Genomic DNA, 12,658 nt, shown 5'->3' with positions numbered 1-12,658 from the left:
CTAAAAATGCTTTAAGAAAATATAGACAGCAGTCAAAAAAAAAGAAACACTCTTCATTCATATCTTATTAGAAACAAAAATAATTTCAATACTAAAATTTAGGCATCTGCCTCTTTTAGATTCTCTATTGCATGTTTGATTTTCTCAACCTCTGTAGTTAACTGTGTTGCCTGTAAAATTAAGAAAACAAGGCGTTATTGATTTTTGACAGTTTGTGGTGATATTCTGTAAAGTGCTAGAAGCAATGTGAAAACCATTTTATGACTTTAATCCAAAAAGTAACAATTGTTTAACATTAACTGCAAGTGAATAAGCATTGCTTTTACCATTGCTATTTCTTTGAGTAGCACACTTCAAAACCTATAAATGTTGCATCCTGCTAATGCCAAAGTTTTAAGACAAGATTTTATAAAAAAATTATTATTGAACTTCAAATACCAATACCTTTTCGCAGTTCTGCTGTCTTACAGAATCTGGGACCTGTAACAAAAATTCAGTTTGTATTCAATTGATAGTGACTAAATATGTAAACAACAAATTACACAGCCAGGGTCCTCTGTACAATTTTTAATTCTATACACTCTTGGGGCATTAAGGGACATCTCTTATATCAGATTCTGCATTATATTTCACTTCAATTAAATCAGTTTTCATGTTGTGAACCAATAAGTGATGACATTTTGAATCCTGAAATGCAGATGGGGGGTTTATCAACAAGCAAATGTAGGCTAGGGAAATGTCCATGATGATCAAGACATTAATTAGTGAAGATAATGCAAGGACAATTTTACAAACGAGACAAAAGAATGAAATAAAAAATGTCTTACTTCTTCTAGTTTTGGCAATTGAAGTTTTGGATCTTGTTTCAGAAATATCTCTGTTTTAATAAAACTTAATGAATCAACCAACCTTCTTTTCATAGTCGTCTATCTTCATGGCCTCCATCAATTTTGACAATTGGGCTTCTGTCTTTTCTAACTTATTATCTAATTTAGAGATTTCTTTTCCAATATCAACCAGCCCCTTAAAAAAATTTGTATAAAAATTCTAAAAGAATTATTCTATAAAACATGAGCTGATCAAAACTAGATAATTTAATTTAAAAATATGACTAAGTGCACAACTAGGCCTGAGACAAAATAAAAAATGCAGATGCAGCTGTTCTATCCCCCTTGAATTGGTGTAAAGCACTTTTAAGTAAAGATCACTTTTGAGGATTCACTTAAATTCAACCTTCTGGGCAAAAAATTATATTTTAATATTTCACAAACATCTCTTAGAGCTTTTTGATACAGATAAACTAGTCAAATCCCACAGTAATTCCATTCATTTGAGTTACCGTCAGAACTATCTTTGCACGAATAATGCATTTAAAATTGAATAATGCATGTTTAAGGCAAAATGTCTCTGAAAAAAACAAGAAAATTTAAGTGTCTAGAAAGCAAATTAGAAGGTAACCTTTATATGCAAGTGAACTTCACACTTTTCACCAACTAAAGCAACAGCACATCCCTTTGGTATAGGATCACCCATGTTCAAGATGTGCACACTGCAATAAATTAGACACCATCAATGATAAATTCATTACTATTTTTAAAAAACTCTTAACAGTTATGTTGAAAGGCTTATATATAAATATTTTATACAAATATTAGGTGTTATTGTAAGGAAGTTGTCACAAGTTGGCATTTAACTTCTGTCTACTAATCGCAAATTTGGCAAATGGTACAGGATAAACACATTTCTGAAGGAAAAAGATATTAAATAGAATAGACAAGCTATAGTCACTGTTAGCTGAAAATTGTTGTGTCTGGGCTGAAAGACTATATCTTTTATGTCAAAGGAAAGGCAACCTTCACAAATCTACCATGACAGAAAAATGAACTGTTATCTAGAGCTGGTGGAAACGTGCAAATACATCTGCTGCTTTCGCTGATGAGGAAGACAGACAAACAGAACTTAATGTTTGCCCATAGCTTTAAAAATTATTTTGATGTTGAGGGAAGCAGATCCTTATGTTTGGTTATTTTCACACAGTAATCTAGGCTTAAAAGCAGCATTATAGTTACTTTGATTAGAGAAGTTGATACATTTTAGAAACTAAGTTTGTCATTGTAGAGAAATTGATGAGGCAGGGGAAGAGGATGTTGGGAACGACTTTGGTGCCAAAAAGTTTATAACCATTATAACATAATATCTAACAGATAGGATTTTGTTTATCCTCAACGCTATGGAATGTTGTAATAACTTTTGCTGCAATTGAATAGCAAAATATCACCTTAAAACCCACGACTATTAACATTTTTGTATAACTGCCCAATAATTTTAAACCCAGACCATTACTATAATGGAATTATTGAAATACTCACTCAGCTGAATTTGTCAGAGTTTTTACAGTCTCCATCAATGTAATTATTATGTTTGTAACATCCTCTGAATGAGGCCTCAGGTAAACTGAATCAAAAAACAAAACAAACTTTTTGTAAGGAGCTTTGGGAAAGTTAAGAAATTATTCAGAAGTACAAAAACAGAAACTATTCTTTAAAAGTATCCTAGTGTGTTAACAAATAAATATGTTTCAAATTATGAAGATGAATGCTTCATGAATGACAGTTGAGATATGAAAGACCCTTTTTCTGGTTAAATGTATGTTAGTCATAAATCAAGTGATCTCTATTAAGAAATAGATATATTTGCAAGAGTTTCAAACAATCTATACAATTTTGTTGATGAATACTACATGTGGGAATTTAATGAAAACAGTGGGAGTGAAAGTCTTTCAGAATCAATAATTTATATAAAAATGAATACCATCTGCTTTTGCTCTGGTTGTCAAGTACTCTTCCTTAATAGAGCGCATTGTTTTCACAATCTCCAACATCACTTCAACTTTCTTTTCAACATCATCATTGTGCCATGGATGCTGCAGAAAAACATTTTTCTAAAACGCTTCACACAACTAACAAGCACAATAAATAAACAAGCAGCCCTGGGAATTCAGCAGAAATGCTTGTTATCATTGCCAAAAGCTTTTCCATGAAGTTGAAATGACTGTAACAACAGAGGGCTGTGAAATAAATAATAACAATAATATATAAATTTTCAACATGTTCAAGTTTCCTTTTGCTTTGTTGATCTCTTTTCTTGATATCTGATATTGAAGGAGGATTATGTGGAACTATATTAACATGATTTGGAAATTTTTCCAAACTTTGTACAATCAAAACATTGATCTCTGTTTAATTTTTGAATAACTGATTGCTGTCTCTGAGGTGATTTGTAAAAAAATTGACTTTATCAAGCTTGTTTTGTTGAATGCTTTTGATTGTTGATTTTCAAAACTTTGCAAGTGTTATACAAAAAAGGAAAAATGATGAAGAAACAAATATGCTTAATTGCTAAAAAGAATGAAAGTAGCACTAGTTTTGACCGTTTTTACACCACTCATTTATAAAAAATGATGGCCATGAAACAACTTTCAATCATTTTATGAAAGCCACATGGAGTTATGGTTTATTTAATTATTGTGGAGCCATTCATACATTTGTACTTTTAAAAGCAGGAATGTAAAAATATGTCAAAGATTTGCGGCATGTCAAAAAGGGATACCAAATAGGAACATGCAGGGGGTATTTTTTTGACAAAGGCACTTTCATAAAAATAGGGTGCACAGGGATATTCGCTTCTGGTTCATAGGCCATTGTTACCAAGACAGTCTTGAAATCTATAATCACCGCCAAAAGTCCTGAAACACTGACTTAAGTTTTGGAAGGCAAATTCAGCCACCCCATCTCACCCTAAGAACAATGTTGATTCACTATAGAAAAATGAAAGGGGTTATGGAGTACACTTTTCTTGTGGCTTGTTTGATATTTTTCTATACTTTCAACATTGTTTTGAGGGAAAAGGGGGATGGAAGTAGTAATATCCGGGAAAACAAATGAAAAATAAAAAAGCACAGCGCAAAGTGTTGAGTGTTCCAAGTAATTTTGGAAGTGATTGTATTCTTGTAAAGATTAAGAGAAGCAAAGGGATGATCTTACCTTGTGTGGGTAGTCTGTGGTACAGATACTTGATGCGGATGTGCCAGTTTCCAATGGAAGCCTTTGAAACAATTCTTCTGTGATAAATGGCATAAAGGGACTTAGTAGCCGCAAACCATTGCTGAGACAGATATATCTAGTAGTGGTCAAGGGCCAGCCAAGTGTATTGTCAAATAACAATGCATTGTGATGTGATAAGGTTTGCATACAGCATTATTTTTATGATTAACACCAATTAACAAATGGTATAAACAAAAATGTACAAACTATAACAAGAAAGAGTATGTCATTTATACAATAAACTTAGTTTTATAAATCGGTTTGACTTGTCAATTTACTTAATAAAGCTTTAGATACTGTGAAAACTGTGGACTAGTTAAATATCTGATAAGAGAAATGTTAAAAAACAGGCACTTTTGCTTAAAATATTTTTCAAAAAGAAATTGTACATTAAACATTAATATATCAGATCTTGAACAATACTGATTTCTCTTTAGAAGAATAAGGTGATAGGTTTGTTCCAACATATCGCTTTGGAAACAACGTAATCTCTAAATGATCTAAAAAATTGCAAATTACACAGCTTAGATCGCATAACTGGCGTCGGCACAAAAGTCCTATTAATAATAAAGTTAATTCTGGAATACTCTGGAACATCCTCCTACAGAACTTATCAGTTTTTTGCCAGCTTTTTGAAGCTCATTTGGCACTAATGAAAACATTCATAATGAAATGCAAAATACCAAAACTCTGTTCTGCAGATGCTGCAAAAAACAGCTGCTGTGCACATATATTATTTCAACACTGAAACGTTCAAAATATAAACTTGTAATAATCAAAACATGTTTTGTGTCGATTGCTTAACCAATAAAATAAAATGACCCTAAACAAATACTGAGTTCCAAGCTGCCATTATCTGGTACTGCCTCCCTGGTACTAATCTTTTAGACAGCGTTTTTAACATTAATCAAGTCAAACTTTCTGACATAAAACTGCAAATAAAATGATAGCCATGTCTAACTTTTTATCAATGTTAATATAGTTATTTATTACGTCAGGTATCTAGCAAAAACGTAAATGATACCCATCTTAAAACCATTCTTACTAAAAGGCTACCTTGTCCCAAAATTGGCACAACCCAAAGAAATGGCTTGAAAGATGTAGGAATCACCCAAAACCGCTAGTGTCGTCTTGACGTAAGTGGCGTCTTGACGAAGAGGAGATTTTCCATGAACGACCTTTCGTGTTCATAACACCATATAAAAGACAAGGTGAACATGCACAACGTGAAAGTCTAAGGGGATCTAAAATAAAGGTAAATAATCGAAGGATACAAGACATTTTTCGCTGCGTTTGTAGCACAGGCATCACTGCCGTTGAAAACAGGCTTCAAAGCTTCCTGCAATGATAAAAAGATTTCCGCATGGCAATTAAATCAGCTCTGAAAATAAATGAGTCTGTGAATAGCACAACGATAGCCTTGTCATAATAATCACAGATAGCTGAGTTGAATATAATACATAGTTATGAATACTATTAGCCTAACGTCAAGACGTATGTATACCATTAGCCTAAAAAAAGGTATCAACAAGCGAATTGTCCTAAATCTAAAATCCATTGATAAAGGGTTGCGACACATGGGCCTTATAGTTAGTTTTGCAAGAAATTCTACAGTTTTAAGTTTATTAACAATTTAATTAACAGTTGTAAGGACACGTGAATAGACCTACAAAAGCAAGAATCTTATAGGATTCCTAAAAGCTTTGAACAGGCAACAGCTTCAGATTCAATTGGTTTTCTTAGCCATTTTCAGATGCTTATGTTATTTAGATGTGATACATCTTTCAAACAATCATTTTCTTAAAAAAATGTTAAGAAATTCAACGGTTATCATAACATAGAAAAGGAATAATATTATAGAAAGAATACATCAAATAAAAATGCAATCAGCGCTTTGTCAAGACTACTAAGCTACAAAACCTAGTCAGAGATCAATATAATTTTACAAAACGAACACTTAACATTCTTTAAAAACATAACCGAGAAACAGAAAAGTAAAATCGCAAATATTACAATCTAAAAATACTTCTACCTGCCATTAGAAAAAATATAAATTTAGTTAAGAACTTTGTTTAGAAAATACTTTCTTTAAAAAACACGGAATACGAAAAAGGAGACAGAAAAGAGGTCTTTAGCTTTTTCTGGCTTTTAATTTCAACAAACAGTTAAACCACAGAAAAAGAAATAAGGAACAACATGATGCGTTGTGAGAAAAACATAAAGACATCGCACAATAAACTTTGGTTTGCATCCTCATATTTCGCCCCCAGCATGAATCTTATCAAACTGAAAAACTGCATTATAGATTATGAAATCAGAAAAACTTTTGGCTGCCGGTCTGTCTGTCTGGAAAATACCTCTAGTGAACTTTAGGCGAAGTGAAGTTCGAGGTAGTAACGACAAATTGAAGGACGAAAATTTGCGGAAAACAAATACAGGCAAGATAGAAGCACTGTAAAATTACAGGAAATTTTCAAGGCCCACGTGAAATTGCTGTACAGTTTTATATGGATGTAGAAAAAATTGTCCTCCACGCGTTCTTAAGTCGCATACTTATATAATTATTTTTGAGATAAACCTTTCCAAATAGAACCTGCCTTTTGAAAAATGTGAATTTGAAATCAGAATTAAAAACGCCTTGAAGTAGCAGGTGAAATGGTAGCATTATAAATTCAAATTCGATTTCTAATGGGGATGTCCTTTCCTCAGGGGGTAAATTGTCGTGAAAACGCTTTGGAACAAATTATCTTAATTAGTGAAAATCTGATCAACAAAAAACGTCGAGAAAACAGTGAAATCTTATAAAAGACACCATTTTTTTGAAAGTATGGTTTCAATTTAGGTCCTTATAAAACCATTTTAAAAATTAATAAAAGGAGATAAATAATATACTGATACTCTGCTTTAAACGTTTTCACTGCATCCATTATAAACAAAGGTCAGAGTGTATAAAATCTAAACCGTGAACGGGTTAAGATCCTTTGAAAGCGAAGAACTAAATTTCTATCTTTAAATCCAACGAAAATACAACAAATGACACGATAGTCAAATTCAAAACAAACCCAAACAAAGATTTATGAAACTTCAAGAAAGACAGGAAAATTCTCAAAACTAAGGACGAAAAATTATCGTATATATTCGTTTTTCACCAAACGTCACTTTGTGTACAGCTGAAGAAGATTTGCAAAGAAATGGAATTTTGGTTTATCATTCGAAGTGATCGTGAAAAATCCATGCAAAATAATGTTGGCGGTTGCAGCAATTAAAATGTTGCGCAAGTTAACTCTCTTATGTAACTTAAGATATGAGTTATTTAACAATAAAAGGCAGTGTTTTTAGCTTAAAGACCAGCCACCCCCTACGAAGCCCGCTACACGGGCACGGGCACGGGCACCAGATAACCATGACACATATTACAAAGATTAGCCTCGGAAAGACAAGCGGTGTATTAATCTCGATTTGAAAATAATTAAATCCACACAGGACATGTGATAAAAAAAATTATTTGCACTCTTGTGACTATCGATAGGAAGGGGGGAGCCTCTACCCCCTTTCTATCTCAGGCTCCCCCCTTCCTAGCGATAGTCACAGGAGTGCGAATCTTATTTTTATCACGTGCCCTGTGCGGATCTAATCATTTTCAAATCAAGGCTAATAAATGATATAGAAACACCGCTTGTCTTTCCGAGGCTTATCTTTGTAATACATGTCAGGGTAATCGGGTGCCCGCGTAGCGGGCTTTGTAGGGGGGCTAGTCTTCCGTTCATTGAAATGTGCATATCAATTTGATAGGCAAAATTGAAAGTTACCTCAATACATTATGTATGCCATGGTCTACCTGTGGTCTTCGTTTATATATTTCAAGGGTTTACCCTCTGAAGCTCTCCTGTTTATGCAGATTTCAATGTTTAAGTTTTCGAACAATATGTTTCGTTTAGCCCTCGATGACTCGTGTGGCTGGTTTTAATATTTAACGGCCAATCTAAAAGCTCTTTTCATTATTTTGATTTGCGGTCAAAATCCGTCAAAAATTCATTTCTGTTCACCCCCGCCTATTTTTGGTCCTCGTTGAACATTTTCACGGTTGCTCCCAGAAGTTCTCCCATTCATAGAGAACCCAATGTTGAAGTTTTCTAGCCATAAACTTCAAGCCTTTGTTGACTGATGGGATAAAGGTTTTTCAATTGAATATTTTTATGGTTGTCACAAAAATTTACTGTCTATTCCGAGTCCCTTCTTTGAGCTGTAGAAACCTTCGTCAACTCGCGGTTTTTCGCAAAACATGTTCGGATATTACGCTTGCCCCACACTTCAAGAAATGTTCAAGCTTCCAAGAATAGTAGCTTCCAAGGAAACTACTGAATCATAGCCAAATTCTAGTAGCAAAGAGCAACACCGCAGTAATACAGCACACAGCAGTTTGAGAAAAGTAACGTTCACGATTACTCAGGATCGAGGAGAAATGCCAACTCGCGGCGCAATAACTCATACATAATTGCTCAAGAGAGAGAGAGAGAGAGAGAGAAATCATCTTGAAAAGGTTCTGAGAAAAGAGAAGAATTAGATTTTTAAAAATTCCAGGAAGCTGTTGAAAAACTGAAAAAGTCTTTCAATAGAATTACCATAAATGAGCTAAGGTGGACAATGACAGGTGAGGTAACGAAGAAAAATGTCACATATCAAAAGAACTAAGGCAAAATCGATAAACGAAGACATTTCGGGGAAGGCTCACTGCCACGGGATCAGGGAAATCAGGTGAGAGGCGTGTCCGATTTATATATAGCCTGATTTAGCCTGAATGCCGTCAACATTGATTGATTTGCATAGTAACATATAAGTTATGTTAGAAAAACTCAGACACAAAGAGATTAAAAGCGGATTAGAGCAATGCTGTCGCATGTTTCTATTATAATAGAACTTTTAGTTTTGGGTGAGATATTGATATCATCATGATTAAACCTTCTTATACCTAGAGGCCTAGCATAATCAATACAATAAATCCATTCTAAACTTTTAATATGAAACTCTTTTTCTGGTGTTATATTGATGCTGTGGAAAGTGTCTTAGGGCCACATATTCTATGCATTCTTATCTTGCTAAGCTACTGCCAATCTTAACATGTAATTAACAAAACAACGCAACGTCGATTGTCTGTTTTAGGAGGTTCATGGACAGTAGATAGCTAAACAGTCAAACTTTGGTACACTTACATCGAATATTCTATTAACCTATGCAGGAAATTGATGAAAAAGTAAAAGTGTAATAGAGTAAGAGTAGGCACAACTAGCTTGAATACAATTTTAAACCAGTTTTACTGTATGCGTTTTACTGGATGTGATATACATTGCACAACTCATTTCCTTGCGGAAGGTTTAAAAGCGTTCTGAAAATAACCACATCTACAAATCTATTTTTCATGATTGAAAACCTCTTATTAGGAGCTGTCAATCTTAGCCAGTCAATTTTACGCATCTTTGCTTTGAATATGTATATAAATTCGAGACAAAATATTTACATATATGTCAGTATAATACTTCGAGATATAACTTAATCTCGAAATATAACGCTATGAACAATTATTGACTCGATTACTGAAATCAAAATCCTGTTTTGGCACTTGATACTATTCATCACATCAGCGCAATCTTAGATTTCAGCCCAATCTCAGTTTCAGTTTTCAACGTAATCTTAATTTTCAGCGCAATCCTAGATTTAAGCGCAAACTAAAACGAAACACAATTTCAATAAGAAACGTCTGCCATGACAACAAGATAATACTCACCAGGTAAACATCACAAAGCTCATACAACCAGAAATTGTAAATTGCTGTTGTAGTTTTAACGAAATCGTACGTTTCAAAACCGACATTCGACGCATCTACAGCGTAGCTGAGTCTGCTAAGAATCCATTGATCCATCAAAGATTCGTTTCCGAGAGTCTAAACGAAAGAAAATCAAATGATTTTAAGACAATGGAAAAAAGGATGATGAACAGTTTTCCGGACTCTTTTGTGCATATGCAGAGAAGCATCGGTTTAAAAAGAGGCAGCCACAATCACTATTTGTTTCTTTATCAAAAAGGCATATTAGAAAGCAAGAACGTATCATGATCAAAAGCGTCGAGAGGTGACTGAGGTAAAAATGTCAGGGCCAACGAACAGCTATGTCTGTATAGGATAATACGTATTAAGTATCTATTTTGCGTTAAACCCATGTGCCTCTTCCCCCCCCCCCCCTAAACATTGGTATTATTTACGTTTATGGCCAGTACCCAAAGGCCGTCTCCCAAAAGAAGCATAAAAAACCTTATCGATTTACTGGGGCTCGATGGCGATTTGGATGGTAATGTCTTGGATCAAGGTACGCCCAGGAACATAAAGTCTCAAGCAAAGTATGTGAAAAGGTTTGAAATAAATCTTTAAGACAGAAATTAATTTCATGTTTGAGAGCTTAGAGGAAATAAAAGTACTTACCTCCTGGCCTTGCGGTTTGAAATCCTCTCCAAGGTTCTTCAAGGCAAATTTTGTTGCGTTCCATATTTTGTTGCAAAATCGCCGGTACCCTTGAACTCTTAAAACGTCTAAATTAACATCTCTGCCTACAAAAAAGCAAAATATTATATTATTTTCCAACTCTTTGATTGCTAATAACAAGATGATGAAATGGATAATTTGCCAACGTCCTAAACAGACATACACATGGTGAATGCCAAGCTCTTATGTTCAGAGTATCCAGCATTTTAAATCGATCAATTGGTCCAAAATATTCTATGTCTCTATTTCGCTCGATCACGCACCATTTCATCCAATTCGACTCTTAACAGCAATTAAGCTGTTCTTATAACATAAAGCTGTTCAAAAATGCATGAAATAACCATAACTTGGAAAACATATTGCTGAATAAGTGCTGGTACTCGACATGCTTTGTGAAGGAACTGACATCCCAAAGCTCTTGGCAATCGAGCAAATCGACAAATTAAAACACTGAATGAAGAAAAGTTCGAAAAAACACTTCAAACTAAAAGAAATCATCCACAATGGTTCAGTTCTTGCCAGACACATCAAGAAAATTATCGCAAGAGACACATTTCAATGTGGTCAACTTTCTATCAAAAATATACGAGTTTAAGATAATAGAAAAGAAACAGTGTAGTCACTATGCAGGAGCTAAATGACTGACAGTATTCAAGGGTGACGTAATTGCAGTACTTGCAACAACGACCAGGGCCTGTCAAACAGAGTAAGTTCTATTACAAGATATCAATCCTATTACAGCTCCGAGCTGTATTTTATGAATACTGCAATTTGCCGTTATGAGATACCGCTGAGAACTGAGATACCTACACTTTTTACCAAACTATGCTCTTACAAAGAACCATCGTACCTGCTTCCTTAATGGTATTAATATTACAATTGACAAATAGGCAATTAGCGTTACAGATATAAAGTAAGTAGCACCTACGAAATATTAGCTACCAGTCCTTACCTTGCCCGGTATATGCACACAGTGCAAATCTCAGTGCGTCTGTACCACATTCTGGAATACCTTGTGGATAATCTTCTTTCTGCAAGTGAAAGAAAAGGCTTGATCTAGCAAAACTAAGTATTCCAGAAAAGGGGCAGTGCATGGCAACTTCACCGTCAATTTTATTAGGAAAATGCAACTTTGTTTTTCATGGGCAAAGGAGATACAAAATAAAGGCCCCAAAAGTTACATCTTGGAAGACACAATGCCCCACTTTTCTACTGAAGCGCCTGATGAGGGGTTTGAAAATGATAACGTTGCAAAATTCTTATATCATTTTCATTCCTGGGTTTAGGTGAAAATTATTTCTCTTGAAGTCGTACCTGGCCTTTCTTTGCTTTTTCCATTTCTTTTGGGTCCAAATTGTATTGGAGCAGCTGCTTATGAAGATTCTAAAGCGAATATATGAAATTGTCAATATCACGCAGTTTAATATTAGCGAACGTTGCAGATGAATGCTTATAATTGTACACAATGGTTAATTTTTTTGGTAAAATTTGTTTAGATTGGAGTTAAATTAAAGTTGATCAAAATCTTTATAAATATCAGTCAAATGCACAGCTTTCTGGAAGCAATGGAAACCGCTTTTTATTTCAGTACTCTTTAGAGTTCACAGCTACAATACGAGAGAAAACACACCTCTAAGTTGATGCCAGTAATCACGTCTACTGGGTCAATAATATTTCCAAGAGATTTACTCATCTTGCGCCCATGTGCGTCACGAACCATAGCATGTAAATAGATCTGAAGAAAGTGAAGATTGCATAAGAAAAGGAAACTTTACACAATGACTTCTAAATTCTTATGCATTTGAAGAAATCGGACATTTCTCGAAAGACATTTTGTGTCAAGGGTCAACAAACGTTTCAACGCCGTAGCAATACAGGAAGAAAAGAAAAATAGTCTGTGGAAAGTATTGCTCTTTCAAAGCTAATACCTTTTCTGAAGCTTGCTGTAATATATATTGAAGATAAAAAAATCAAAGATTAATAAAGTGAAAAACCACCTTGAGAAATTGCTACATACTTCAGA

General features: G+C 34.2%; 1 protein-coding gene across 1 annotated transcript in view; it reads right to left on the bottom strand.

Annotated features, from left to right (window-relative positions):
- Positions 1-50: 50 nt before the first annotated feature.
- The window catches only part of LOC135693683 (valine--tRNA ligase), a 29,087-nt gene continuing 16,479 nt past the window's right edge, over positions 51-12,658 (bottom strand). The window contains exons 22-34 of the mRNA XM_065212224.2: positions 12,266-12,370; positions 11,950-12,018; positions 11,588-11,666; positions 10,576-10,700; positions 9,886-10,041; positions 5,378-5,442; positions 4,044-4,179; positions 2,812-2,923; positions 2,370-2,454; positions 1,459-1,549; positions 910-1,023; positions 445-480; positions 51-170 (exon numbers count right to left, since the gene is read on the bottom strand). Coding sequence (XP_065068296.2) covers positions 99-170; positions 445-480; positions 910-1,023; positions 1,459-1,549; positions 2,370-2,454; positions 2,812-2,923; positions 4,044-4,179; positions 5,378-5,442; positions 9,886-10,041; positions 10,576-10,700; positions 11,588-11,666; positions 11,950-12,018; positions 12,266-12,370 — 1,245 coding nt within the window. The 3' untranslated portion in view covers positions 51-98. The remainder of the gene's footprint in view (positions 171-444; positions 481-909; positions 1,024-1,458; positions 1,550-2,369; positions 2,455-2,811; positions 2,924-4,043; positions 4,180-5,377; positions 5,443-9,885; positions 10,042-10,575; positions 10,701-11,587; positions 11,667-11,949; positions 12,019-12,265; positions 12,371-12,658) is intronic.

This window comes from Rhopilema esculentum, chromosome 11 (assembly GCF_057945365.1).
Source record: "Rhopilema esculentum isolate cy_ngs chromosome 11, ASM5794536v1, whole genome shotgun sequence".
In the NCBI taxonomy this organism is placed as follows: Eukaryota; Metazoa; Cnidaria; class Scyphozoa; order Rhizostomeae; family Rhizostomatidae; genus Rhopilema; species Rhopilema esculentum.
Note: the sequence above shows the minus strand (reverse complement) of the source record. Positions and strands in the feature narration are given on the sequence as shown.